The sequence below is a fragment of the Salmo salar genome, chromosome 17 (genome assembly GCF_965601325.2).
Source record: "Salmo salar chromosome 17, fSalSal1, whole genome shotgun sequence".
Taxonomy (NCBI): Eukaryota; Metazoa; Chordata; class Actinopteri; order Salmoniformes; family Salmonidae; genus Salmo; species Salmo salar.
Window position 1 is genome coordinate 23,094,526 of NC_138307.1, and position 26,886 is coordinate 23,121,411.

General features: G+C 44.2%; 1 protein-coding gene across 1 annotated transcript in view; it reads right to left on the reverse strand.

The window, feature by feature from the left end:
* Nucleotides 1–26,886, reverse strand: part of unc80 (unc-80 homolog (C. elegans)) — a 113,272-nt gene that overhangs the window by 5,128 nt on the left and 81,258 nt on the right. Inside the window, exons 51-62 of the mRNA XM_082963301.1 lie at nt 26,363–26,602; nt 25,767–25,997; nt 22,672–22,795; nt 22,352–22,477; nt 22,122–22,245; nt 21,320–21,526; nt 17,076–17,260; nt 10,112–10,277; nt 8,046–8,231; nt 2,711–2,855; nt 1,643–1,696; nt 296–377 (exon numbers count right to left, since the gene is read on the reverse strand). Coding sequence (XP_082819427.1) covers nt 296–377; nt 1,643–1,696; nt 2,711–2,855; nt 8,046–8,231; nt 10,112–10,277; nt 17,076–17,260; nt 21,320–21,526; nt 22,122–22,245; nt 22,352–22,477; nt 22,672–22,795; nt 25,767–25,997; nt 26,363–26,602 — 1,870 coding nt within the window. The remainder of the gene's footprint in view (nt 1–295; nt 378–1,642; nt 1,697–2,710; nt 2,856–8,045; nt 8,232–10,111; nt 10,278–17,075; nt 17,261–21,319; nt 21,527–22,121; nt 22,246–22,351; nt 22,478–22,671; nt 22,796–25,766; nt 25,998–26,362; nt 26,603–26,886) is intronic.

Consider the following 26,886-nt stretch of genomic DNA (forward strand, 5'->3'; position numbering starts at 1 on the left):
GATACACCCGGATACACCCCGCAACACCCCGCCGCACCCGGATACACCCCGATACACCCCGCAACACCCCGCCGCAGCCGCCGATACACCCCGCCACACCCCGCCGCACACACCAAATGGAGAAACAAAACGTATAAACCAGGGTTAATTGAAGTCAGTCAATTCAGGTAGCAAACTGAAATTCCAATTCAATAATTGAGAACAATGCATTTAAAAAACAAATATTTTCTCAATAAACTTAAAAGGAGCAATTTATTTCCAAACTCTTAAGTTCCACCTTTAAGACTACTCTCACCTGTCTCAGTCCTCTATTGCGTCCCAGCGGAGGTTGGTTCAAGAAGTTCTGCTGGCCTGGTTCACTCTGCACACTGGCCACCCTACACAACCCAACCAGACAGACAGACAGAGAGACAGACAGAGAGACACAGAGACAGACAGACAGACAGACATGCAGAGACAGCGAGACAGACAGACAAAGAGACAGGCATGCAGACATGCAGAGACAGACAGAGACAGACAGATAGACATGCAGAGACAGACAGACAAAACCAATCAGTACAACACAGAGGTAGTGCTTCTCCTAATGAACTCTCTCTCTCTCTTTCACTGAGACACATAGGAGAGTCAAGAGGACGTGTGTCTGTCCACTGCTCCTTCCATTCTTCCCATCTCTACCCACACTCACCCAATCACTCCACTGCACACCACACCGACACGCCCACCAATCGAGGACACCCAATCACAGCACAAGAATACACCAAAACACAAAGGGGGTTATGAGGTCTGGAGTGATCTGTGTTCTTATGTAGACAGCTCGTACCATATTACCAGTGATCTGTGTTCTTATGTAGACAGCTCGTACCATATTACCAGTGATCTGTGTTCTTATGTAGACAGCTCGTACCATATTACCAGTGATCTGTGTTCTTATGTAGACAGCTCGTACCATATTACCAGTGATCTGTGTTCTTATGTAGACAGCTCGTACCATATTACCAGTGATCTGTGTTCTTATGTAGACAGCTCGTACCATATTACCAGTGATCTGTGTTCTTATGTAGACAGCTCGTACCATATTACCAGTGATCTGTGTTCTTATGTAGACAGCTCGTACCATATTACCAGTGCACTGAACTAGAACATGAATCTATCTGGTAACGTTAGACTTCTTGATAAGATAAATGTCATCATTTCATTGATCGATTGCTCACTCCAATACCCCATATGCCCCACAGATTGGTATCCTGGAGAGGACGTCCAATTTGAACAGTGAAAAGCCTGAAACAGTATGAAGACCATGATGGCACCGATGGACTGAGCTTGCTGAGACACATTACCACTGGCTCCCCAGCGTCCTCACACCGCCCAGGGACTTAAAGGGTTAAAGAGGCAACAGCGTATGACTTGAGATGGGTGGGTGGATCAGTGCGGTAGCTACGAGGGGGAACGAGAGACTACGTTACATTAGACCTATACGAAGAGGAAGGGTGATAGACCAACGGCGGTTTTGATTGGATGAGATAATGAGTGAGGAAAACGAAGAAGTCAGAGGAGGCCGTCCGACTGGCCGAGCCTCCCCCAAACTGCACAGAGAGACGCAGAGAGACGCAACACACGGGGGGGCTGTGACGTGACACTGTACCTAGACAGGTTACCCTCTTCCAGTCCTTGAGACTCATCAAGCACATTGGGTTCACTGCAGAGGAGGGGGCAGGAAGGGGAGAAGGGGTTTAGGGAGAGAGGAGAGCATGCTGCCCCATGTCCAAGGCCCTTCCTCGGATGGCTCTCCTATAGCACGGTAGCTGGATCAGCTTGTCAGGAACTTTCCATTGATCTAGGGCCCTGCTTGAATACTCTAAATACGCATCCTTCCTCCCTTACTTGAAGAAATCCTTGGCAGGAAGGGTGTGTCTTTAAAGTATTCAAACAAAATCAAATCAAATAGTATTTGTCACATGCGCCGAATACAACAGCTATAGACCTTACAGTGAAATGCTTACTTACAAGCCCTTAACCAACAATGCAGTTTTAAGAAAAATACCTAAAAAAAAGTAGGGAATAAAAGTAACAAATAATTAAAATAACAATGTGGAGGCTATATACAGGGGGTACCGGTACAGAGTCAAAGTGCAGGGGCACCGGTTAGTTGAGGTAATATGTACATGTAGAGTTATTAAAGTGACTATGCTTAGATAATAACACAGCCAATCTCTCTGCTAAAACTACTATGACTTGTAGCATTCCTCACTTCCTGTCTGTTCATCTAGCATACTGTTCTCCAGAAGAGGGTACACAAATAAACAGAAATAAACAGCTTGAAACAACACAAATAGTATGACTGTGATTGTGTCTTCTGAAGTGACGGTGTTTTACATGTACTGAACGTGGTGATGTGTGGACAGTCATAGTACAATCCAGTGTGGATGTGTGTGTGTGTGTGTGTGTAGGGGTAGGGTTTTGTGTGTAGGGTTGTGTGTGTAGGGGTGTGTGTGTGTGTGTGTGTGTGTGTAGGGGTGTGTGTGTGTGTGTGTGTAGGGGTGTGTGTGTGTGTGTAGGGGTGCGTGTGTGTGTAGGGGTGTTTGTGTGTAGGGTTGTGTGTACGTGTGTGTGTAGGGGTGTGTGTGTGTGTGTGTAGGGGTGTGTGTGTGTGTGTGTGTGTGTGTGTGTGTGTGTGTGTGTGTGTGTGTGTGTGTGTGTGTGTGTGTGTTACCTGTGGCTGGGCAGCATGGTGCTGCGGGTGCTGGGTTCAGGCTGGGCACTGCCCGTGGCGTGACTAGAGAAGCGTCGCTGGGTGATGAGCCTGGGCAGGAAGACCTCATGTTCACTCACCACACTGGGAATACTGATAGAGTCATCTAGAGAAGAGAGAGGAGGGGATGGGAGAGAGAGAGAGAGGTAGGGGAGGAGGTAGGGACAGAGAGAGAGGGAGGAAAGGGGGCGATCAAAAGACCCAGTGTAGGGTGGGGGGAGTGGGGGTTGAAAATGACATGCAGGCAAACCCAAACATGCAACCAGACACCATTCAGATAGTGAAAGAGGGAGAAAGAGAGAAAGAGAGGGAGAGAAACAGACAATATGAAAGTGGAGATACAATTCATTAAAGGCCCAGTGCAGTCAAAAACGTGACTTTTCTTTGTTTTATATACACTGAACTAAAATATAAACGCAACATGTAAAGTGTTGGTCCCATGTTTCATGTGCTGAAATAAAAGAGCCCAGAAATGTTCCATACGCATAAAAAGCTTATTTCTCTCAAATTTGTTTACATCCCTGTTAGTGAGCATTTCTTCTTTGCCAAGATAATCCATCCACCTGACATGTGTGGCATATCAAGAAGCTGATTAAACAGCATGATCATTACACAGGTGCACCTTGTGCTGGAGACAATAAAAGGCCACTCTAAAATGTGCAGTTTTGTCACACAACACAATGCCGCAGATGTCTCAAGTTTTGAGGGTGGGGGGCTGGCATGCAACTGCAGAATGTCCACCAGAGCTGTTGCCAGAGAATTGAATGTTCATTTCTCTACCATAAGCAGCATCCAATGTCGTTTTAGAGAATTTGGCAGTAACTCTCCGATTGGCTGGTCCTGGCTCCCCAATGCCCTCCCAAGCCCAACCAGGGCTGCGCCCCTGCCCAGTCATGTGAAATCCATAGATTAGGGCCTAATTAATTTATTTCAATTGACTGATTTCCTTATATGAACTGTAACTCCATAAAATCTTTGAAATTGTTGTATGTTGCATTTATATTTTTGGTTAGTATATAATTCAACACTGAGTTTGGAATAATATTGTGAAAGTTATGATAATGCCCTTTTAGTGTAAGTGCTATTTGAAAAGACCTCTTGAAATATCAGCCTGTTTTGGTGGGTTGGAGTTTTGGCCTTCCATGGTGACATCACCATGTGGTAAATTAGCTAATAGACCAATAAAAAAGAGAGCTCCAAACCTCTCTGCCAATAACAGGTCATTGTCAGTTGCATTAGACCTTTAAAAAAATCTCAAAACATTTCACATGTCCAACAACAAGGAAGTCATCATTCTCTTTTGACCGCTGGGATTGACAGGTATCGTACTTTGGTTTGAAACCTGTACTCAATTAAACATCCAATATCTACACTAGCATTTACAATGAACCAATGTATCAGGCATGGATTATATGTGGTATGCTAGTGGATATTGGAATACAGCCTTAGAGAAAATAGAGTGATCGTAGTCGGTAGGAGGGGTGTCTGACTCAGTGATAGTGGTAGTGATAGTAGTAGGAGGGGTGTCTGACTCAGTGATAGAGTGATAGTGGTAGTGATAGTAGTAGGAGGGGTGTCTGACTCAGTGATAGTGATAGTGGTAGTGATAGTAGTAGGAGGGGTGTCTGACTCAGTGATAGAGTGATAGTGGTAGTGATAGTAGTAGTAGGAGGAGGGGTGTCTGACTCAGTGATAGAGTGATAGTGGTAGTGATAGTAGTAGGAGGGGTATCTGACTCAGTGATAGTGGTAGTGATAGTAGGTAGGAGGGGTGTCTGACTCAGTGATAGAGTGATAGTGATAGTAGTAGGAGGGGTGTCTGACTCAGTGATAGAGTGATAGTGGTAGTGATAGTAGTAGGAGGGGTGTCTGACTCAGTGATAGTGGTAGTGATAGTAGTAGGAGGGGTATCTGACTCAGTGATGGGTAGTGATAGTAGTAGGAGGGGTATCTGACTCAGTGATAGTGGTAGTGATAGTAGTAGGAGGGGTGTCTGACTCAGTGATAGTGTAGTGGTAGTGATAGTAGTAGGAGGGGTATCTGACTCAGTGATAGAGTGATAGTGGTAGTGATAGTAGTAGGAGGGGTGTCTGACTCAGTGATAGAGTGATAGTGGTAGTGATAGTAGTAGGAGGGGTGTCTGACTCAGTGATAGTGATAGTGGTAGTGATAGTAGGTAGGAGGGGTGTCTGACTCAGTGATAGAGTGATAGTGGTAGTGATAGTAGTAGGAGGGGTATCTGACTCAGTGATAGTGGTAGTGATAGTAGGTAGGAGGGGTGTCTGACTCAGTGATAGAGTGATAGTGGTAGTGATAGTAGTAGGAGGGGTATCTGACTCAGTGATAGAGTGATAGTGGTAGTGATAGTAGTAGGAGGGGTGTCTGACTCAGTGATAGTGGTAGTGATAGTAGTAGGAGGGGTATCTGACTCAGTGATAGAGTGATAGTGGTAGTGATAGTAGTAGGAGGGGTGTCTGACTCAGTGATAGAGTGATAGTGGTAGTGATAGTAGGTAGGAGGGGTATCTGACTCAGTGATAGAGTGATAGTGGTAGTGATAGTAGTAGGAGGGGTGTCTGACTCAGTGATAGTGATAGTGGTAGTGATAGTAGTAGGAGGGGTGTCTGACTCAGTGATAGAGTGATAGTGGTAGTGATAGTAGTAGGAGGGGTATCTGACTCAGTGATAGTGATAGTGGTAGTGATAGTAGTAGTAGTAGGTAGGAGGGGTATCTGACTCAGTGATAGAGTGATAGTGGTAGTGATAGTAGTAGGAGGGGTGTCTGACTCAGTGATAGTGGTAGTGATAGTAGGTAGGAGGGGTGTCTGACTCAGTGATAGAGTGATAGTGGTAGTGATAGTAGTAGGAGGGGTGTCTGACTCAGTGATAGAGTGATAGTGGTAGTGATAGTAGTAGGAGGGGTATCTGACTCAGTGATAGAGTGATAGTGGTAGTGATAGTAGGTAGGAGGGGTGTCTGACTCAGTGATAGTGATAGTGGTAGTGATAGTAGTAGGAGGGGTATCTGACTCAGTGATAGTGGTAGTGATAGTAGTAGGAGGGGTGTCTGACTCAGTGATAGAGTGATAGTGGTAGTGATAGTAGTAGGAGGGGTGTCTGACTCAGTGATAGTGGTAGTGATAGTAGTAGGAGGGGTGTCTGACTCAGTGATAGTGGTAGTGATAGTAGTAGGAGGGGTGTCTGACTCAGTGATAGAGTGATAGTGGTAGTGATAGTAGTAGGAGGGGTATCTGACTCAGTGATAGATAGTGGTAGTGATAGTAGTAGGAGGGGTGTCTGACTCAGTGATAGAGTGATAGTGGTAGTGATAGTAGTAGGAGGGGTGTCTGACTCAGTGATAGAGTGATAGTGGTAGTGATAGTAGGTAGGAGGGGTGTCTGACTCAGTGATAGTGATAGTAGTAGTGATAGTAGGTAGGAGGGGTGTCTGACTCAGTGATAGTGATAGTGGTAGTGATAGTAGTAGGAGGGGTGTCTGACTCAGTGATAGTGATAGTGGTAGTGATAGTAGTAGGAGGGGTGTCTGACTCAGTGATAGTGGTAGTGATAGTAGTAGGAGGGGTATCTGACTCAGTGATAGAGTGATAGTGGTAGTGATAGTAGTAGGAGGGGTGTCTGACTCAGTGATAGTGGTAGTGATAGTAGGTAGGAGGGGTGTCTGACTCAGTGATGAGTGATAGTGGTAGTGATAGTAGGTAGGAGGGGTGTCTGACTCAGTGATAGTGATAGTGGTAGTGATAGTAGTAGGAGGGGTGTCTGACTCAGTGATAGTGATAGTGGTAGTGATAGTAGTAGGAGGGGTGTCTGACTCAGTGATAGTGTAGTGGTAGTGATAGTAGTAGGAGGGGTATCTGACTCAGTGATAGAGTGATAGTGGTAGTGATAGTAGTAGGAGGGGTATCTGACTCAGTGATAGAGTGATAGTGGTAGTGATAGTAGTAGGAGGGGTGTCTGACTCAGTGATAGTGATAGTGGTAGTGATAGTAGTAGGAGGGGTGTCTGACTCAGTGATAGAGTGATAGTGGTAGTGATAGTAGTAGGAGGGGTATCTGACTCAGTGATAGAGTGATAGTGGTAGTGATAGTAGTAGGAGGGGTGTCTGACTCAGTGATAGAGTGATAGTGGTAGTGATAGTAGTAGGAGGGGTGTCTGACTCAGTGATAGTGGTAGTGATAGTAGTAGGAGGGGTGTCTGACTCAGTGATAGTGGTAGTGATAGTAGTAGAGGGGTGTCTGACTCAGTGATAGTGGTAGTGTAGTAGTAGGAGGGGTGTCTGACTCAGTGATAGAGTGATAGTGGTAGTGATAGTAGGTAGGAGGGGTGTCTGACTCAGTGATAGTGATAGTGGTAGTGATAGTAGTAGGAGGGGTATCTGACTCAGTGATAGTGGTAGTGATAGTAGTAGGAGGGGTGTCTGACTCAGTGATAGAGTGATAGTGGTAGTGATAGTAGTAGGAGGGGTGTCTGACTCAGTGATAGTGATAGTGGTAGTGATAGTAGTAGGAGGGGTGTCTGACTCAGTGATAGTGGTAGTGATAGTAGTAGGAGGGGTGTCTGACTCAGTGATAGAGTGATAGTGGTAGTGATAGTAGTAGGAGGGGTATCTGACTCAGTGATAGTGGTAGTGATAGTAGTAGGAGGGGTGTCTGACTCAGTGATAGAGTGATAGTGGTAGTGATAGTAGTAGGAGGGGTGTCTGACTCAGTGATAGAGTGATAGTGGTAGTGATAGTAGTAGGAGGGGTGTCTGACTCAGTGATAGTGATAGTGGTAGTGATAGTAGTAGGAGGGGTGTCTGACTCAGTGATAGTGATAGTGGTAGTGATAGTAGTAGGAGGGGTGTCTGACTCAGTGATAGTGATAGTGGTAGTGATAGTAGTAGGAGGGGTGTCTGACTCAGTGATAGTGGTAGTGATAGTAGTAGGAGGGGTATCTGACTCAGTGATAGTGGTAGTGGTAGTGATAGTAGTAGGAGGGGTGTCTGACTCAGTGATAGAGTGATAGTGGTAGTGATAGTAGTAGGAGGGGTATCTGACTCAGTGATAGAGTGATAGTGGTAGTGATAGTAGTAGGAGGGGTGTCTGACTCAGTGATAGTGGATAGTGAGTAGTGATAGTAGTAGGAGGGGTATCTGACTCAGTGATAGTGATAGTGGTAGTGATAGTAGTAGGAGGGGTGTCTGACTCAGTGATAGTGATAGTGGTAGTGATAGTAGTAGGAGGGGTGTCTGACTCAGTGATAGTGATAGTATTAGTGATAGTAGTAGGAGGGGTGTCTGACTCTCTTCCTGTTCGTCATCCTCGTCGGTGCGGCTCAGCGTGTCCTGAGAGGGCTGGCGTGACGGCTGGCTTTCCTGCTCCCACACTGTGCCCGTGCCCGTGTTGGACCGGGACATGGTGGCCAGCGACAGGCGGTAGGCAGAGGTGGACGTGCCCACTGTACTGATGGACGTCTTGCCCTGGTACGCTGTAGGCAGGAGGGGGCATGAACAGACACATCTCTTATCATAACCTGTCATTTAATAACGAAAGGTTAACATGGCATTTGGGTAGTGTGCTAATGGGTAGTGCACTAATGGGTAGTGGACTAATGGGTATTGTACTAATGTGCAGCGTACTAACGGGTAGTGCGCTAACGGGTAGTATACTAACGGGTAGTATACTAACGGGTAGTATACTAATGGGTGGTGAGCTAATGGGTAGTGCACTAATGGGTAGGTGACTAACAGGTTGTGGACTAATGGGTAGTGTGCTAATGTGAAGTGTACTAACAGGTAGTCCACTAATGGGTAGCTCACTAATGGGTAGTGTTCTAATGGGTAGTCCACTAATGAGTAGTGTACTAATGGGTAGTGTACTAATGGGTAGTAACTAATGGGTAGTGCACTAATGGGTAGTAGCGTAATGGGTAGTAAACTAATGGGTAGTGAACTAACAGGTAGTGTGCTAATGGGTAGTAACTAATGGGTAGTATACTAACGGGTAGTGTACTAATGGGTAGTGAGCTAATGGGTAGTGTACTAATGGGTAGTCCACTAATGGGTAGTCCACTAATGGGTAGTGAACTAATGGGTAGTCCACTAATGGGTAGTGTATTAATGGGTAGTCCACTAATGGGTAGTGTACTAATGGGTAGTCCACTAACGGGTAGTCCACTAACGGGTAGTCCACTAATGGGTAGTGTATTAATGGGTAGTCCACTAACGGGTAGTCCACTAACGGGTAGTCCACTAACGGGTAGTCCACTAATGGGTAGTCCACTAACTGGTAGTCCACTAATGGGTAGTGTACTAATGGGTAGTCCACTAATGGGTAGTGTATTAATGGGTAGTCTACTAATGGGTAGTCCACTAATGGGTAGTCCACTAATGGGTAGTCCACTAACGGGTAGTCCACTAACGGGTAGTCCACTAATGGGTAGTGTACTAATGGGTAGTGTACTAATGGGTAGTCCACTAATGGGTAGTGAGCTAATAGGTAGTGGCTAATGGGTAGTGGGTAGTGTGGGTAGTGTGCTAATGGGTAGTATACTAATGGGTAGTTCACTAATGGGTAGTGTACTAACGGGTAGTCCACTAATGGGTAGTCCACTAATGGGTAGTGTAATAATGAGTAGTCCACTAATGGGTAGTGTAATAATGGGTAGTCCACTAATGGGTAGTCCACTAATGGGTAGTGTACTAATGGGTAGTCCACTAATGGGTAGTCCACTAATGGGTAGTGTACTAATGGGTAGTGTACTAATGGGTAGTCCACTAATGGGTAGTCCACTAATGGGTAGTGTACTAATGGGTAGTGTACTAATGGGTAGTCCACTAATGGGTAGTGTACTAATGGGTAGTGTACTAATGGGTAGTCCACTAATGGGTAGTGAGCTAATAGGTAGTGGCTAATGGGTAGTGGGTAGTGTGGGTAGTGTGCTAATGGGTAGTATACTAATGGGTAGTTCACTAATGTGTAGTGTACTAACGGGTAGTCCACTAATGGGTAGTTCACTAATGGGTAGTGTAATAATGAGTAGTCCACTAATGGGTAGTCCACAAATGAGTATTGTACTAATGGGTAGTGTATTAATGGGTAGTGTACTAATTGGTAGTCAACTAATGGGTAGTGCGCTAATGGGTAGTGCGCTAATGGGTAGTAAACTAACGGGTAGTGAACTAACGGGTAGTGAACTAATGGGTAGTCCACTAATGTGTAGTGTACTAACGGGTAGTCCACTAATGGGTAGTCCACTAATGGGTAGTGTACTAATGGGTAGTTCACTAACGGGGGTAGTGTACTAATGGGTAGTGCACTAACGGCTACTCTACTAATAACTAGTGTACTAAACTGTGGGTTACCAACCAGAGCCACTGTGCACGGCCTCCTTGAGGATCTTCAGCTCGTTGTTGAACTCTGCGAACAGGGAGCTCTTGCAGAGGGGGCGGGGGATGAAGCGCCGCTCCAGCTGGTCAGCGATGTGGTGGCGGGCTGTGATCTCCTCCTGGGAGTCAGCTGGCTGGGTCAGGAGCTGGAAGGTAAAGAGGAAGGAGATGAAGGGAACGGGAGAAGAAGAGAGCACGAAAAGAGAGAGAGCAAGAGAGAGAGAGACAAGGCAAGAAGGGCATTCTATGCCATCAAAAGGAGAGGGTAGTAGAATGGAGGGTACAGTATAATATTACACAGAATGGAGGGTACAGTATAATACTATACAGGGTAGTAGCATGGAGGGTACAGTATAATACTATACAGGGTAGTAGTATGGAGGTTACAGTATAATACTATACAGGGTAGTAGAATGGAGGGTACAGTATAATACTATACAGGGTAGTAGAATGGAGGGTACAGTATAATACTATACAGGGTAGTAGAATGGAGGGTACAGTATAATACTATACAGGGTAGTAGAATGGAGGTTACAGTATAATAGTATACAGGGTAGTAGAATGGAGAGTACAGTATAATACTATACAGAATGGAGGGTACAGTTTTATACTACACAGAATGGAGGGTACAGTATAATACTATACAGGGTAGTAGAATGGAGGGTACAGTATAATTTTACACAGACTGGAGGGTACAGTATAATACTATACAGAATGGAGGGTAAAGTATAATACTACACAGAATGGAGGGTACAGTATAATACTACACAGAATGGAGGGTACAGTATAATACTATACAGAATGGAGGGTACAGTATAATACTATACAGGATAGTAGAATGGAGGGTACAGTATAATACTATACAGAATGGAGGGTACAGTATAAAACTATACAGGATAGTAGAATGGAGGGTACAGTATAATATTACACAGACTGGAGGGTACAGTATAATACTATACAGAATGGAGGGTACAGTATAATACTACACAGAATGGAGGGTACAGTATAATACTATACAGAATGGAGGGTACAGTATAATACAATACAGGGTAGTAGAATGGAGGGTACAGTATAATACTACACAGACTGGAGGGTACAGTATAATACTATACAGAATGGACGGTACAGTATAATACTATACAGAATGGAGGGTACAGTATAATACATGGTAGTAGAATGGAGGGTACAGTATAATACTATACAGAATGGAGGGTACAGTATAATACTATACAGAATGGAGGGTACAGTAAAATACTATACAGGGTAGTAGAATGGAGGGTACAGTATAATACAATACAGGGTAGTAGCATGGAGGGTACAGTATAATACTATACAGAATGGAGGGTACAGTATAATACTATACAGGGTAGTATAATGGAGAGTACAGTATAATACTATACAGAATGGAGGGTACAGTATAATACTATACAGGGAAGTAGAATGGAGGTTACAGTATAATACCATACAGGGTAGAAAAATGGAGGGTACAGTATAATACTATACAGGATGGAGGGTACAGTATAACACTATACAGAATGGAGGGTACAGTATAATACTATAGAAAACGGAGGGTACAGTATAATACTATACAGAATGGAAGGTACAGTATAATACTATACAGAATGGAGGGTACAGTATAATACAATACAGGGTAGTAGAATGGAGGGTACAGTATAATACTATACAGGATGGAGGGTACAGTATAATACTATACAGAATGGAGGGTACAGTATAATACTATACAGAATGGAAGGTACAGTATAATACTATACAGAATGGAGGGTACAGTATAATACAATACAGGGTAGTAGAATGGAGGGTCCAGTATAATACTATACAGGATGGAGGGTACAGTATAATACTATACAGGGTAGTATAATGGAGAGTACAGTATAATACTATACAGAATGGAGGGTACAGTATAATACTATACAGGGAAGTAGAATGGAGGTTACAGTATAATACCATACAGGGTAGAAAATGGAGGGTACAGTATAATACTATACAGGATGGAGGGTACAGTATAACACTATACAGAATGGAGGGTACAGTATAATACTATAGAAAACGGAGGGTACAGTATAATACTATACAGAATGGAAGGTACAGTATAATACTATACAGAATGGAGGGTACAGTATAATACAATACAGGGTAGTAGAATGGAGGGTACAGTATAATACTATACAGGATGGAGGGTACAGTATAATACTATACAGAATGGAGGGTACAGTATAATACTATACAGAATGGAAGGTACAGTATAATACTATACAGAATGGAGGGTACAGTATAATACAATACAGGGTAGTAGAATGGAGGGTACAGTATAATACTATACAGGATGGAGGGTACAGTATAATACTATACAGAATGGAGGGTACAGTATAATACTATACAGAATGGAAGGTACAGTATAATACTATACAGAATGGAGGGTACAGTATAATACAATACAGGGTAGTAGAATGGAGGGTACAGTATAATACAATACAGGGTAGTAGAATGGAGGGTACAGTATAATACTATACAGAATGGAAGGTACAGTATAATACTATACAAGATGGAGGGTACAGTATAATACTATACAGAATGGAGGGTACAGTTTAATACTACACAGAATGGAGGGTACAGTATAATACTATACAGGGTAGTAGAATGGAGGGTACAGTATAATACTATACAGGATGGAGGGTACAGTATAATACTATACAGAATGGAGGGTACAGTATAATACTATACAGAATGGAGGGTACAGTATAATACTATACAGGGTAGTATAATGGAGGGTACAGTATAATACTATACAGCGTAGTAGAATGGAGGATACAGAATATTACTACACAGAATGGAGGGTACAGTATAATACTATACAGGGTAGTAGAATGGAGGGTACAGTATAATACTACACAGAATGGAGGGTACAGTATAATACTATACAGGTTAGTAGAATGGAGGATACAGTATATTACGACACAGAATGGAGGGTACAGTATAATACTATACAGGGTAGTAGAATGGAGGGTGCAGTTTAATACTAAACACAGAATTGAGGGTACAGTATAATACTATACAGGGTAGTAGGATGGAGGGTACAGTATAATACTATACAGAATGGAGGGTACAGTATAATACTATACAGGGTAGTAGATTGGAGGATACAGTATAATACAATACAGAATGGAGGGTACAGTATAATACTATACAGAATGGAGGGTACAGTATAATACTATACAGCGTAGTAGAATGGAGGATACAGTATATTACTACACAGAATGGAGGGTACAGTATAATACTATACAGGGTAGTAGAATGGAGGGTACGGTATAATACTACACAGAATGGAGGGTACAGTATAATACTATACAGGGTAGTATAATGGAGAGTACAGTATAATACTATACAGAATGGAGGGTACAGTATAATACTATACAGGGTAGTAGATGGAGGGTAAAGTATAATACCATACAGGGTAGAAAAATGGAGGGTACAGTAAAATACTATACAGGATGGAGGGTACAGTATAACACTATACAGAATGGAGGGTACAGTATAATACTATAGAAAACGGAGGGTACAGTATAATACTATACAGAATGGAAGGTACAGTATAATACTATACAGAATGGAGGGTACAGTATAATACAATACAGGGTAGTAGAATGGAGGGTACAGTATAATACTATACAGGATGGAGGGTACAGTATAATACTATACAGAATGGAGGGTACAGTATAATACTATACAGAATGGAAGGTACAGTATAATACTATACAGAATGGAGGGTACAGTATAATACAATACAGGGTAGTAGAATGGAGGGTACAGTATAATACTATACAGGATGGAGGGTACAGTATAATACTATACAGAATGGAGGGTACAGTATAATACTATACAGAATGGAAGGTACAGTATAATACTATACAGAATGGAGGGTACAGTATAATACAATACAGGGTAGTAGAATGGAGGGTACAGTATAATACAATACAGGGTAGTAGAATGGAGGGTACAGTATACTACTATACAGATTGGAAGATACAGTATAATACTATACAGGATGGAGGGTACAGTATAATACTATACAGAATGGAGGGTACAGTATAATACTATACAGAATGGAGGGTACAGTATAATACTATACAGAATGGAGGGTATAGTATAATACTACACAGAATGGAGGGTACAGTATAATACAATACAGGGTAGTAGAATGGAGGGTACAGTATAATACTATACAGGATGGAGGGTACAGTATAATACTATACAGAATGGAGGGTACAGTATAATACTATACAGAATGGAGGGTACAGTATAATACTATACAGGGTAGTATAATGAAGGGTACAGTATAATACTATACAGCGTAGTAGAATGGAGGATACAGTATATTACTACACAGAATGGAGGGTACAGTATAATACTATACAGGGTAGTAGAATGGAGGGTACAGTATAATACTACACAGAATGGAGGGTACAGTATAATACTATACAGGTTAGTAGAATGGAGGATACAGTATATTACTATACAGAATGGAGGGTACAGTATAATACTATACAGAATGGAGGGTACAGTATAATACTATACAGGGTAGTATAATGGAGGGTACAGTATAATACTATACAGCGTAGTAGAATGGAGGGTACAGTATAATACTATACAGAATGGAGGGTACAGTATAATACTATACAGGGTAGTATAATGGAGGGTACAGTATAATACTATACAGAATGGAGGGTACAGTATAAAACTATACAGGGTAGTAGAATGGAGGGTACAGTTTAATACTATACAGAATGGAGGGTACAGTATAATACAATACAGGGTAGTAGAATGGAGGGTACAGTAAAATACTATACAGGATGGAGGGTACAGTATAACACTATACAGAATGGAGGGTACAGTATAATACCATACAGGGTAGAAAATGGAGGGTACAGTAAAATACTATACAGGATGGAGGGTACAGTATAACACTATACAGAATGGAGGGTACAGTATAATACTATAGAAAACGGAGGGAACAGTATAATACTATACAGAATGGAAGGTACAGTATAATACTATACAGAATGGAGGGTACAGTATAATACAATACAGGGTAGTAGAATGGAGGGTACAGTATAATACTATACAGGATGGAGGGTACAGTATAATACTATACAGAATGGAGGGTACAGTATAATACTATACAGAATGGAAGGTACAGTATAATACTATACAGAATGGAGGGTACAGTATAATACAATACAGGGTAGTAGAATGGAGGGTACAGTATAATACTATACAGGATGGAGGGTACAGTATAATACTATACAGAATGGAGGGTACAGTATAATACTATACAGAATGGAAGGTACAGTATAATACTATACAGAATGGAGGGTACAGTATAATACAATACAGGGTAGTAGAATGGAGGGTACAGTATAATACAATACAGGGTAGTAGATTGGAGGGTACAGTATAATACTATACAGAATGGAAGGTACAGTATAATACTATACAGGATGGAGGGCACAGTATAATACTATACAGAATGGAGGGTACAGTATAATACTATACAGAATGGAGGGTACAGTATAATACTATACAGAATGGAGGGTACAGTATAATACTACACAGTATGGAGGGTACAGTATAATACAATACAGGGTAGTAGAATGGAGGGTACAGTATAATACTATACAGGATGGAGGGTACAGTATAATACTATACAGAATGGAGGGTACAGTATAATACTATACAGAATGGAGGGTACAGTATAATACTATACAGGGTAGTATAATGGAGGGTACAGTATAATACTATACAGCGTAGTAGAATGAAGGATACAGTATATTACTACACAGAATGGAGGGTACAGTATAATACTATACAGGGTAGTAGAATGGAGGGTACAGTATAATACTACACAGAATGGAGGGTACAGTATAATACTATACAGGTTAGTAGAATGGAGGATACAGTATATTACTATACAGAATGGAGGGTACAGTATAATACTATACAGAATGGAGGGTACAGTATAATACTATACAGGGTAGTATAATGGAGGGTACAGTATAATACTATACAGCGTAGTAGAATGGAGGGTACAGTATAATACTATACAGAATGGAGGGTACAGTATAATACTATACAGGGTAGTAGAATGGAGGATACAGTATAATACAATACAGAATGGAGGGTACAGTATAATACTATACAGAATGGAGGGTACAGTATAATACTATACAGCGTAGTAGAATAGAGGATACAGTATATTACTACACAGAATGGAGGGTACAGTATAATACTATACAGGGTAGTAGAATGGAGGGTACGGTATAATACTACACAGAATGGAGGGTACAGTATAATACTATACAGGTTAGTAGAATGGAGGATACAGTATATTACTACACAGAATGGAGGGTACAGTATAATACTATACAGGGTAGTAGAATGGAGGGTACGGTATAATACTACACAGAATGGAGGGTACAGTATAATACTATACAGGGTAGTAGAATGGAGGATACAGTATAATACAATACAGAATGGAGGGTACAGTATAATACTATACAGAATGGAGGGTACAGTATAATACTATACAGCGTAGTAGAATAGAGGATACAGTATATTACTACACAGAATGGAGGGTACAGTATAATACTATACAGGGTAGTAGAATGGAGGGTACAGTTTAATACTACACAGAATGGAGGGTACAGTATAATACTATACAGGGTAGTATAATGGAGGGTACAGTATAATACTATACAGAATGGAGGGTACAGTATAATACTATACAGGGTAGTAGAATGGAGGGTACAGTTTAATACTACACAGAATGGAGTGTACAGTATAATACTACACAAGGTAGTAGATTGGAGGATACAGTATAATACTACACAAAATGGAGGGTACAGTAAAATACTACACAGTGCTCCTACCTTGCACTGGATAAAGGGGCGCAGCAGGACGAAGATGGGAATCCGAGTACGCACTATGAAATCTATGAAGTCCCAGAAGGCCAGGCCTCCCACCTTCCTCAGAGACATCTCCTTGGCCTGCAGGCTGAGGCGATACCACTGGTTCCCCAGCTGCCGCTCAAAACACACCAACACCACTTTTAGAGCTGGGGGAGAGAGTGGGAGGAGTGTGGGAGGAGGGGAGAGAGAGGGGAGAGGAGGGGGTAGAGAGAGTGGGGACAGAGATGGGGGAGAGAGAGAGGGGGGAGGGGTAGAGAGAGTGGGGGAAAGGGGGAGGGTGTAGAGAGAGTGGGGAGAGAGGGGGGAGAGGGGGAGGAGGGGAGGGTGTAGAGAGAGTGGGGAGAGAGAGGGGGAGATAGAGAGAGGGGGTAGAGAGAGGGAGGAGGGAGGGAGGGAGTAGAGAGAGTGGGGAGTGAGATGGGGGAGAGAGAGGGGGGAGGGGGAGATAGAGAGGGGGAGAGAGAGGGAGGAGAGAGGGGAGTGAGGGGAGGGGGAGAGAGAGGGGGAGAGAGAGGGAGGAGAGAAAGACAGAGAAAGTGAGGAGTGAGAAAGCGATGGTGAGAAAAGGAGGAAGAGAAAGCAGAGGGAGGAGAGAAAATTAGAAAGGGAGGGTGAGGGAAAAAGAGAGAGATAAAATAACGGGAGAACAAGACAAAGAGCCAGAAACACCACCTCTATCAACAACCATCAGCTCCTACATCTTTTAACCAGACATTCACTGTCATTCAGCACCTCATCATCCCACTCTGCCACTGGAACCTAAATCAGAACCCTACAGAACAAAGTTCCCTCAGAAAAAATGGAAGTTCTAAATGGAAGTCTAAGTCTAAATAGCAATGCACGAGTCTTGGTTTGTACGAGCCAGAACGGCTCATAGGAGCAGCAACCTATCTACTGTTTCTGTAGCGTGAGGCAGCTTGATGTACCAGTACACCCCCTGGACAGGACTCTAGTCTATCTACTGTTTCTGTAGCGTGAGGCAGCTTGATGTACAAGTACACCCCCTGGACAGGACGCTAGTCTATCTACTGTTTCTGTAGCGTGAGGCAGCTTGATGTACCAGTACACCCCCTGGACAGGACGCTAGTCTATCTACTGTTTCTGTAGCGTGAGGCAGCTTGATGTACAAGTACACCCCCTGGACAGGACGCTAGTCTATCTCCTGTTTCTGTAGCGTGAGGCAGCTTGATGTACCAGTACACCCCCTGGACAGGACGTTAGTCTATCTCCTGTTTCTGTAGCGTGAGGCAGCTTGATGTACAGTACACCCCCTGGACAGGACGCTAGTCTATCTCCTGTTTCTGTAGCGTGAGGCAGCTTGATGTACAAGTACACCCCCTGGACAGGACTCTAGTCTATCTCCTGTTTCTGTAGCGTGAGGCAGCTTGATCTACCAGTACACCCCCTGGACAGGACGTTAGTCTATCTCCTGTTTCTGTAGCGTGAGGCAGCTTGATGTACCAGTACACCCCCTGGACAGGACGTTAGTCTATCTCCTGTTTCTGTAGCGTGAGGCAGCTTGATGTACCAGTACACCCCCTGGACAGGACGTTAGTCTATCTCCTGTTTCTGTAGCGTGAGGCAGCTTGATGTACCAGTACACCCCCTGGACAGGACGCTAGTCTATCTCCTGTTTCTGTAGCGTGAGGCAGCTTGTTGTACAAGTACACCCCCTGGACAGGACGCTAGTCTATCTCCTGTTTCTGTAGCGTGAGACAGCTTGATGTACAAGTACACCCCCCGGACAGGACGTTAGTCTATTGCAGGGAAAATAAAGTTCCCTTAAAATAAATGTAAGTTCTAAGTGTAATATGCTGACCACATTGCTCGTGTTACATGCGCCAGCGCAGCAAAATAAATGTACACATACACGTTATTCAATTCTTGCATCCAAACTGCTCGCGCGCGTCAACGAGCATCTGCGTAGCCAGGCACTGAAATATAAATTGTTCTATTTGTGACGCACGACGTGCTACAAATCCCGCCTCTCCCATCTCCTCATTGCTTTTTAAGAGCATATACAGTGCCTTCGGAAAGTATTCAGACCCCTTGACGTTTTCCGCATTTTGATACATTACAGCCATATTCTAAAATGGATGAAATAATAATTTTTCTCAGTAATTTATAAACAATACCCCATAACATCAAAGCGAAGGAAAAAAATGAAATACCTTATTTACATAAGAATTCAGACCCTTTGCTATGAGACTCGAAATTGAGCTCAGGTGCATCCTGTTTCTATTGATCATCCTTGAGATGTTTCTACAACTTGATTGGAGTCCACCTGTGGTAAATTCAATTGATTGGACATGATTTGGAAAGGCACACACCTGTCTATATAAGGTCCCACAGTTGACAGTGCATGTCAGAGCGAAAACCAAGCCATGAGGTCAAAGGAATTGTCCGTAGAGCTCCGAGACAGGATTTTGTCGAGGCACACATCTGGGGAAGGGTACCAAAACATTTCTGCAGCATTAAAGGTCCCCAAGAACACCGTGGCCTCCATCATTCTTAAATGGAAGAAGTTTGGAACCACCAAGACTCTTCCTAAAGCCGGCCGCCAGGGCCAAACTGAGCAATTGGGAGAAAAGGGCCTTGGTCAGGGAGGTGACCAAGAACCTGATGATCACTCTGACAGAGCTCCAGAGTTCCTCTGTAGAGATGGGAGAGCCTTCCAGAAGGACAACCATCTCTGCAGCACTCCACCAATCAGGCCTTTAAGGTAGAGTGGCCAGATGGAAGCCACTCCTCAGTAAAAGGCACATGACAGCCCACTTGGACTTTGCCAAAAGGCACCTAAAGACTCTCAGACCGTGAGAAACAAGATTCTCTGTTCTGATGAAACCAAGATTGAACTCTTTGGCCTGAATGCCAAGGGTCACGTCTGGAGAAAACCTGGCACCATCCCTACGGTGATGCCTGGTGGTGTCAGCATCATGCTGTGGGGATGTTTTTCAGCGGCAGGGACTGGGAGACTAGTCAGGATCGAGGCAAAGATGAATGGAGCAAAGTACAGAGAGATCCTTGATGAAAACCTGCTCCAGAGGTCAGGACCTCAGACTGTGGCGAAGGTTCACCTTCCAACATGAAAACGACCCTAAGCACATAGAGAAGACAATGCAGGAGTCTCTGAATTTCTTTGAGTGGCCCAGCCAGAGCCTGGACTTGAACCCGATCGTACATCTTTGGAGAGGCCTGAAAATAGCTGTGCAGCAACACTCCCCATCCAACCTGACAGAGCTTAAGAGGATCTGCAGAGAAGGCTGGGAGAAACTCCCCAAATACAGGTGTTATTTACATTTCTTTATTTTATTTATTTAACCTTTATTTAACTAGGCAAGTCCGTTAAGAACAAATTGTTATTTACAATGACGGCCTACCCTGGTCAAACCCGGACGATACTGGGCAAATTGTGCGCTGCCCTGTGGGTGTGCCAAGCTTGTAGCGTCATACCCAAGAAGACCCGAGGGTGTAATCGCTGCCAAAGGTGCTTCAACAAAGTACTGAGTAGAGGGTCTGAATACTTATGTAAATGTGATATTTCCATTTTTATTTGTTAATAAATTTGCAAAAATGTCTAAAAACGTATTTTTGCTTTGTCATTATGTGTTATTGTGTGGAGATTGATGAGGAAAAAAACTATTTGATCAATTTTAGAATAAGGCTGTAATGTAACAAAATGTGGAAACATTTAATGGGTCTGAATACTTTCCCAAGGCAACGTATGCATGTGGGTGATTGAAAGATGAACTGAGGTCGACATTCCAGTACTGTTGGTGGTGGTAATGCACCTTAACGCTGGTTGCCAACCGCCATATGAAGTCCAAAGAAGAAGACTGAAGGAGGAGAGATTAGAAACTAACTCAGTTTACCCTTTTATCTGTGGATTAATTGTCAGAGTACAGAACCTTTTGCATTTCAGGTAAAATAACAACCCAATGTTTATATCCCAGGACAAATTAGCTATCAACAGCAAGCTAGCTAGCTAATTTGACATGAATGTTTAATGCTTTTCGACCTGTCCCCAAATTAATATAGTTGGTTCAGAGTTTGTTTTGATATTTCAACCTGCGAGTTCTGATCACGTCTGGTGTAGCTGGACAAAATCAACACATGCGTACGATGGCAGACGCACACGCTCGCCCGGTCTAGTCAGCATATAGTCTACATTTAAATAGTCTAAGTCTGCATAAGTCTATCCCTACCCAGGTATGCAGCCTGACTGGTGGACTCGGCCAGGCCCTCTCTCCTCAGGTCCTTGCCCTGGTCCCCCGGGGTGGAGCAGTGGGCGGGGGAGGTGTCCAGCATGAAGTTCTTGGTCCGGGACGTGCTGATGATGCGCGGGGGGAGGAGGATGTTGATGACCGTCTGCAGGAGCAGAGAGACCTCAGGCTGCTCCAGGTGTGGGGAGTCTGGATAGGGTGGAACACACACACACACACACACACACACACACACACACACACACACACACACACACACACACACACACACACACACACACACACACACACACACACACACACGTTGCGTTCAAGGCTGACTACATTGCAGTTGTGCAACACATATCAACTAATCGTTAGGTGCCAGGTCATCGTTGGTGCAGGCGAGCATCAGATTGTTATATACAGTGCCTTCGGAAAGTATTCGACATTTTGTTATGTTACAGCCTTATTCTAAAATGGATTAAATTGAAAAGAATCGTCAGCAATCTACACACATGGGGTATTATGTCATTATGGGGTATTATGTGTAGATTGATGAGGGAAAAAAACAATTTAATACAATTTTGAATAAGGCTGTAAAGTCAAGGGGTCTGAAAACTTTCTGAAGGCACTGTATGATGCAGTGATATTTTTAACATCTATCCAGGCGCTGTGAGTTCTAGCAGGTGACTGCAAGGTGACATTCAAGTCTGCCTGAAACACAGCCATTATTTCAGATGCACGTATGCATACATACACACACAGTTTGGTGGCATTAGACCTCTTAACCCTGGGCTCTGACCTTTGCTCCCTGAACCCACTGTCAGCACGAATGGAATCAGCAGGTTGAGCAGCATGCCCTCTCGCCTCTCTTGATTGGTGAAGGGGGAGATCACATGGCTCAGGGGGAAGTCATCCTTCAAAGCCTGTCAATCAGGAAAGAGAACAAGATAAATGTTTCATTATGACACACACACACACACACCCACACACAGTAACCCAGAGGTTAGTTCTTGGCCTGAGTAGTCTCACCTGTATCTGCAGAGCCACCAGGCGGACCACTGCCGTGCTGAAGGGTAGAGGGGGGGACAGATACGGGCTCAGGTGGAGCAGGGGCAGCCCATCAGCCACACTGGAGGGGCCTACTACCCCCATCACCTGAGAAACACACACACACAAGGGCACACACACACACACACACACACACACACACACACACACACACACACACACACACACACAGCACACATCACAGTCACAGTCACAGCACACGCATGAATCTAAGCAACATGCATGTAGTTAAGTCACAGCACAGTGAGTATTTGAGGTGTGTGTGTGTGAGCACGCCTCACCAGGTTGACACAGACGTTGATGAGGGAGCGAAGGTGAGGGAGGAAGGAGATGATTGGCTGACGCTGGAGAGTCAGACAGATACCTTCAATCAGACTACTGGCCGCCTCCCACTCCACCTGTCTCCTGTAGGACAGACACACGCAATCAGTATAAACACACACACACGCACAGACAGGCTTGCTCACACACACACACACACACACACACACACACACACACACACACACACACACACACACACACACACACACACACACACACACACACACGTTCATTTACTAATCACGCTCATAAACATACACAGCAGAGGAGACTGATGGGAGGAGCTATAGAAGAACGTAGTCAAACTTTTGGTTTCCATGTGTTTGATACTATTCCATTTATTCCATTCCAGCCATTACAATGAGCCCTTCCTCCTATAGCTCCTCCCACCAGCCTCCACTGATACACACATCCACTACAAACACAACACACTTAACAAAATATCACACTATAATTTCGCATTTTGAAAACGTTTAGTTTGGACAGGCTATTAAATAGATAATCCCATCACTACTCAGCAGAGGTATCAATAACCAGGTCCAGGTTCTGATGACTCTCTATGTGGGTCTAAAGCAGCTTGTATTGACCCATCACTACTCAGCAGAGGTATCAATAACCAGGTCCAGGTTCTGATGACTCTCTATGTGGGTCTAAAGCAGCTTGTATTGACCCATCACTACTCAGCAGAGGTATCAATAACCAGGTCCAGGTTCTGATGACTCTCTATGTGGGCCTAAAGCAGATAATATTGACCCATCACTACTCAGCAGAGGTATCAATAACCAGGTCCAGGTTCTGATGACTCTCTATGTGGGCCTAAAGCAGCTCGTATTGACAGATGGCATTGCAGAGCTCACAGACACACACATAAGCAGAGCCAAACTCAGCAGTTATGAGACTTTACAAACTACAACACACAATCAAACTGTGAGTAGTCAGCAGCGATGACAATTACACCCACGGAAGCAGCAGTGCATTACTCTGGCTAGTTCAGCCAGCTCGGCTAGGAACAGACTTGACTACAGCTATGGTACTTCACTCCACTGTAACACCACAGTACGGTACTTCACTCCACTGTAACACCACAGTACGGTACTTCACCCCACTGTAACACCACAGTACAGTACTTCACTCCACTGTAACACCACAGTACGGTACTTCACTCCACTGTAACACCACAGTACGGTACTTCACTCCACTGTAACACCACAGTACGGTACTTCACTCCACTGTAACACCACAGTACGGTACTTCACTCCACTGTAACACCACAGTATGGTACTTCACCCCACTGTAACACCACAGTATGGTACTTCACCCCACTGTAACACCACAGTATGGTACTTCACCCCACTGTAACACCACAGTATGGTACGGTACTTCACCCCACTGTAACACCACAGTATGGTACTTCACCCCACTGTAACACCACAGTACGGCACTTCACCCCACTGTAACACCACAGTACGGTACTTCACCCCACTGTAACACCACAGTACGGTACTTCACTCCACTGTAACACCACAGTACGGTATGGTACTTCACTCCACTGTAACACCACAGTATGGTACGGTACTTCACGCCACTGTAACACCACAGTATGGTACGGTACGGTACTTCACCCCACTGTAACACCACAGTACAGTACTTCACCCCACTGTAACACCACAGTATGGTACGGTACTTCACTCCACTGTAACACCACAGTATGGTACTTCACTTCACTGTAACACCACAGTACGGTACTTCACTCCACTGTAACACCACAGTACAATATATCATTCCACTGTAACACAACAGTATGGTACTTCACTCCACTGTAACACCACAGTACAATACTTCATTCCACTGTAACACCACAGTACGGTACTTCACTCCACTGTAACACCAGAGTATGGTACGGTACTTCACTCCACTGTAACACCACAGTACGGTACTTCACCCCACTGTAACACCACAGTACGGTACTTCACTCCACTGTAACACCACAGTACGGTATGGTACTTCACTCCACTGTAACACCACAGTATGGTACGGTACTTCACGCCACTGTAACACCACAGTATGGTACGGTACTTCACCCCACTGTAACACCACAGTACAGTACTTCACCCCACTGTAACACCACAGTATGGTACGGTACTTCACTCCACTGTAACACCACAGTATGGTACTTCACTTCACTGTAACACCACAGTACGGTACTTCACTCCACTGTAACACCACAGTACAATACTTCATTCCACTGTAACACCACAGTATGGTACTTCACTCCACTGTAACACCACAGTACAATACTTCATTCCACTGTAACACCACAGTACGGTACTTCACTCCACTGTAACACCAGAGTATGGTACGGTACTTCACTCCACTGTAACACCACAGTACGGTACTTCACTCCACTGTAACACCACAGTATGGTACTTCACGCCACTGTAACAGTACAGTACAGTACTTCACTCCACTGTAACACCACAGTACGATACTTCATTCCACTGTAACACCACAGTATGGTACTTCACTCCACTGTAACACCACAGTACAATACTTCATTCCACTGTAACACCACAGTATGGTACTTCACGCCACTGTAACACCACAGTACGGTATGGTACTTCACTCCACTGTAACACCACAGTACGGTACTTCACTCCACTGTAACACCACAGTACGGTATGGTACTTCACTCCACTGTAACACCACAGTACGGTACTTCACTCCACTGTAACACCACAGTACGGTATGGTACTTCACTCCACTGTAACACCACAGTACGGTACTTCACTCCACTGTAACACCACAGTACGGTACTTCACGCCACTGTAACACCACAGTACGGTACTTCACTCCACTGTAACACCACAGTATGGTACTTCACGCCACTGTAACACCACAGTACGGTACTTCACTCCACTGTAACACCACAGTATGGTACTTCACGCCACTGTAACACCACAGTATGGTACGGTACTTCACTCCACTGTAACACCACAGTACGGTACGGTTGTGAAGGAGCAAGGGTTAAAGGGCGCGCAGCGCGGCAACAGACCTGGAGCACAGAGCCTGTGGGCGAGCGCACCTGAGCGTAGGCATCTTGTGGATCTTGTTGAACATGCGGTCAAGCCGCTTCAGGATGAGGATGAGGGCGGGCCGCACGGCCTCGGATGACCAATCGGTGATGGGCAGCATCCCAGTGACGTAGCGCCGCAGGCCTCGGCTCTCCATGGTCAGGCTGTCGTAGGGGGCCAGCTTGAGGAGGGAGTGGGCGATCTCTGCCAATCTGGGGGAAAACATCACCACACACACACACAAAATGATCATATACAAAAACACACATGCAATCATATAGACATGCACAACCGCATGCACAGTCAGGGAATTACATACACACACAACGCACTCATCCACACACAAAAAGGCATACAGATTGTACACACGAAATCGCACACGCACAATTCTAAACGTTTCTGCAAATCAGGTCCCTGTATGGGTCCATACCATAGCTGAGTGAATAGTGATGTCATACCCGGTTAAAGTGTGTCTCATTCGTGGCCACTTTCACCCAGGTAGGTGCTGCACATTGGGCATTGAATGAGGATAGTTTCCACCTGGTTGAAACACTATGCACTAAATCCAACCATTCACCTCATGTGGGACTTGATGTCCAGCAGCTCTAAGGCGGTGACACGGGGTTCCCCGGCCACGTTCTGCAGGATCTTGAGGCGCGGGCCGCAGTGCTTGTAGAACTCAGTGCAGATGTTCAGGAGGGACTCCCGGGGCCGGCGAAACTCCTCACGGGCGATACGCTCGTCCAGCTCCTCGCGAGGCATCCCCTGGCCCTCCTCCAGCAGGTGAAGGTTGTCCCTGATGCCGGACACAAGGCGACTGACATTGACACCAAGCAACACGAGTACACGACACAAACAAGCATCCATGAAACATGATCATCTGTACCAACTGTGGTGTAAACACATGGGACATATTCTATTGTTTTCTTCTGTTGTGATGATGACCTGTACATAGGTATCTTTAGGATATCACTACGGCAACAGCATCCAGGAACAACACTATATTTATGTCTTACAGTTATGAAGAGAATTAGGAAAAGTAACAAAACAACATGTTAATAAACACCCTTTTCCTTATATAGTGCACTACAGCCCTATGGC